This window comes from Nyctereutes procyonoides, unplaced genomic scaffold (assembly GCF_905146905.1).
Source record: "Nyctereutes procyonoides isolate TBG_1078 unplaced genomic scaffold, NYPRO_anot_genome, whole genome shotgun sequence".
NCBI classification, from domain to species: domain Eukaryota; kingdom Metazoa; phylum Chordata; class Mammalia; order Carnivora; family Canidae; genus Nyctereutes; species Nyctereutes procyonoides.
Window position 1 is genome coordinate 91448725 of NW_026575125.1, and position 3820 is coordinate 91452544.

The window sequence follows — 3820 nt, forward strand, 5'->3', positions numbered from 1 at the left end:
ATGGACAAAATGACTTCCACATGATCTTTAAATTTAGAAAAGGCTTGAAAATTTAATAGTTATATTCACTTGCTTCCACTTAATAAGGCAGAAGGAAAAAAAAGCAGAAGGATATTTGAAGCACATTTTTTGCATGTAATATTAAATGAATAGGTTTTATATTTAAAATGGCATTCCGTACTACCTGAAGTTACCTGGACATTTTTTATCATAATATTTATCCTAACATATGAATCTCTTCAATGACTCTTGTAGCACGATTCTTGACATGAATGTTTAGTTTTTTTTATTCTGGTTTGACATTGGAACACATTCTCAGGCATATCTTTTCTGTATTACATCTCAGTATATGCTCAAGTGCAAAAAGATGCATATTTGTGTTTATTAGTTTTAATCACATATGTGTTTGCCTGGGTGGCTGAGCTGTTGAGCATCTGCCTTTGGCTCAGGGCGTGGTCCCAGATTCCCGGGATCGAGTCCCACATCAGGTTGCTTCAAGGAGCTTGCTTCTCCCTCTGTCTTTGTGTCTCTCATGAATAAATAAATAAAATTTAAAAAAAATTAATGACCTAGGTTTTTTATTTACTAGCATTATTTTTTAAATTTTATTTATTTATTAATGAGAGAGAGAGAGAGGCAGAGACACAGGCAGAGGGAGAAGCAGGCTCCATGCAGGGAGCCTGACGTGGGACTCGATCCTGGGTCTCCAGGATCACACCCTGGGCCAAAGGCGGCACTAAACCAGTGAGCCACCGGGGCTGCCCCATTTACTAGCATTATTTCTATTAACTGGTTATATATATTTCAAGGACTCTTTTTTTCCTTGTGCTTATTCTTTTAAAAATAAGTTCATAAGTGGGCAACTTAGAAATGTCCAGGGTGCTTTATAATAGTATCTCCCGATGTCATTTTCTAAAATTGATTTGTGCCAGTAATTCTGATACGTAATCATGAAAGTAAAAAACTGAATTCAAAACTAGATTCCCTAGGTAATGAATTGTCGGTACCTTTAACATATCACTGCTGACCTTGAGTATAATCATATGGGGACATTTTTTGTATAGAGTTAAGAACTCACTAAATCAGTTACCTGGTGATGAAATTCTGCTCTGATAAGCAGAAATTGCTTACCATACTCAAATTTTGCCAATGTTTCTATGTTCAAGACTGTTCATCTTCTGGGAGAGACCTCAAACTAGTTTGAATTACTTTCTTCATTTGGTAGAGGTATGGGATTAATTGTTCATGATGTTAATGATTTGTGGGTTTTTTCAACATACATTTATTCATTGTCATGTGAAGGAAAAAAATTACTTGTTCCAAAGATAAGCTGAACGATTACCAGAGTTCTATTACCAGCTTTCTCTCAGATTTGGAGACTAAATGAATAGGATATTAATGCCTCCATAAAACTCATGTTTTCCTACTTCAGTATTCAAAGCATATTTTTACTTTTGGTGAAATAATGGAAATATCTACAGGTATGATGCTTATTCGATAGTAGAAAAACAGTTAGGATCACTTCTCTTTATTAATTACCAAAAGTCTCCAAGAATTTTACAGTATAATTACCTTCTTGCAGGGACAGGAGTAGTGTGAGCTGAGGTACAGAATTTAAGGCAGGGCTCATTCTTATGGCTGTGACTCTTTGAATATTGTGCTTAATCCTGGTTTTATACTATCGCCAAAAGTCTATAAAAAGGATAATATTGTTTAGGTTTATTTTTTTAAAAGACTTTATTTATTTATTAATGAGAGACACACAGAGAGAGGCAGAGACACAGGCAGAGGGAGAAGCAGGCTCCATGCAGGGAGCCCGACTCGGGACTCGATCATGGGACTCTAGGATCAGGCCCTGGACCGAAAGGAGGCGCTAAACAGCTGAGCCACCTGGGGTGCCCTATTGTTTAGGTTTAATGTCAACTATGGATCAGTAAAATGTTTTGAAATACTGTTCTAATTTACCATCCTATAAAAATTTAAAGCAATTTGTAAAGCAAAGCAAAGAATAAAGAAAAATCTCTATTGTATGGCTATGTTACCAGACATACATGTTTTTGAATACTAATGGAATTAGAGAGTGTCCATGTGTAAGAATTTTATTTAAATGAAAAAGAAAATCAGTCATGCTCACACTTTAGTTTGAGGCCTGCATGTTTTCAATATGTTGTATCATGGAAAGTATCATTCTGTTTTGTTTTTTTTTTTTACTTAAAAATAGTTGTATTTATATATTTATATTCCACAATTTGCTCAAATACTGGTTTTCTTATAAACTTTCTACAGGATGTTTTTAAACAAATTCTTCACATTGTGTCTTGACTATGTACTTACGGAATTTCAGGGAAATAGTTCTGTGTGTTTTTATAGCTTAATTTGTACTAAAGGGATGGCAGGTGGTCACATGCAGTCCATATGGGATTCTAACATGACATTTAATGAGTTTTCTGACGTGGACCATCCCTTTGATGCTGAAGGTAATGCATCTGTTGAAAGAAGTGATTGTAGATTTGGATTACTGCTCTCTGCATCTTCCAGTTTTTCTGTGTTATCTTCCCAATTAATGTGGAATCTTGTGACTCTGGGATTAGATGCCAAAATGTTCCTTTGAAGCTTAGAAAAGTCTGGTTTTACTGGTGGATTTTCCCTTAGTTCTGTCTCAGTATATTCATTATTTACATAATAGCCAACTCCAATAAATTCTTGACCTCGATAGGTACATGTAATTAGCACAATGGTTACACCCACTGCATCTGCATCTGGAATGAGTCCTGGATTAGGTGCATCAGCCTGAAATACAAACATATGCCTTCCTGCAGGAACAGGGCCCACTAAAACAGAGTCTAAAACTTGGTCGTATTCTTCACTTTCTGCAGAGCCCACATAGATAATTTTCCATTCCAAGTCTTCAGACAGGTCCTCGATGCACTCGAAGGTGATCTCAAACTGGAACGGGTTGTAGAAAGGAGAAGGGTTATCCAGCACCACTACATTGTTCACCTGAACCTTTGCCATATTTTGAAAAAAAACCACAAACAATGGGAACGGGGGCTTGTTGCGGCACAATAAAGTCCAGCGCGCGGCCGCTCGGGAGAGCGCAGACCCCCGCCCCGGCTCCTGCCCGACGTCGTGCAGCGGCGACTTGAGAAACTTTTTTTTTTCCTCTTTTTATTTCCATGGGATAAATTGCTTTATCTAGAATCAATAGATTCTCCTACAACAAAACTCACGTCTTTCTGCACCCTAGTATCTGGAAGGTGTATGTTAGAGGTTGCCCTTGGCTATAGTTCTATGTTTATAGATAAAATTATATATATATTAGGTCTTTGTATATATATATGCATATATGTAATGTTTGTTTTCCTCATCTGGAAAGTAAGTTATTTGCTAAACATAGGAGTGGCAGATTAATGAAATAACAAATATTAAGCAACTAGAATTGCTGTCATACTTGGTAATCCCTGAGAATATTTTATGTGTTATAATAGAAGATGCTAATTATAACTGAGATATAATTATAACTGAGATACGTAATAGGGCATGTCACAATGAGGTGAGATCCCTGAAACTTGACTTTTTTTTCCCCCAGAAGCACTACTGGGCATTTGGACAATAGTAATTGATTAGGAGTTTTTCACATATACCCAAATATACATTTTTTATTTAATAATCTGTAGGCCGGATGTTGGGCTTGAACTCACAAAGTCTAAATCAAGAGTTACATGTTGTACCATCTTAGCCAGCCAGGTGCTGATATGTTGTATCACTTTCAACAGCCCTTTTGCAAATTGTTCCCTCAAGATTACTTTCAGCTTTTATT

The 3820-nt window shown here is 36.4% G+C and overlaps 1 protein-coding gene across 1 annotated transcript; it reads right to left on the minus strand.

Annotated features, from left to right (window-relative positions):
• Positions 1-2239: 2239 nt before the first annotated feature.
• On the minus strand, positions 2240-3118 carry LOC129517472 (histone chaperone ASF1-like). Its single transcript, XM_055337320.1, has one exon. It carries the CDS (start codon positions 3013-3015, stop codon positions 2401-2403), a length of 615 nt encoding a protein of 204 aa, XP_055193295.1. The 5' UTR covers positions 3016-3118; the 3' UTR covers positions 2240-2400.
• Positions 3119-3820: the final 702 nt, after the last annotated feature.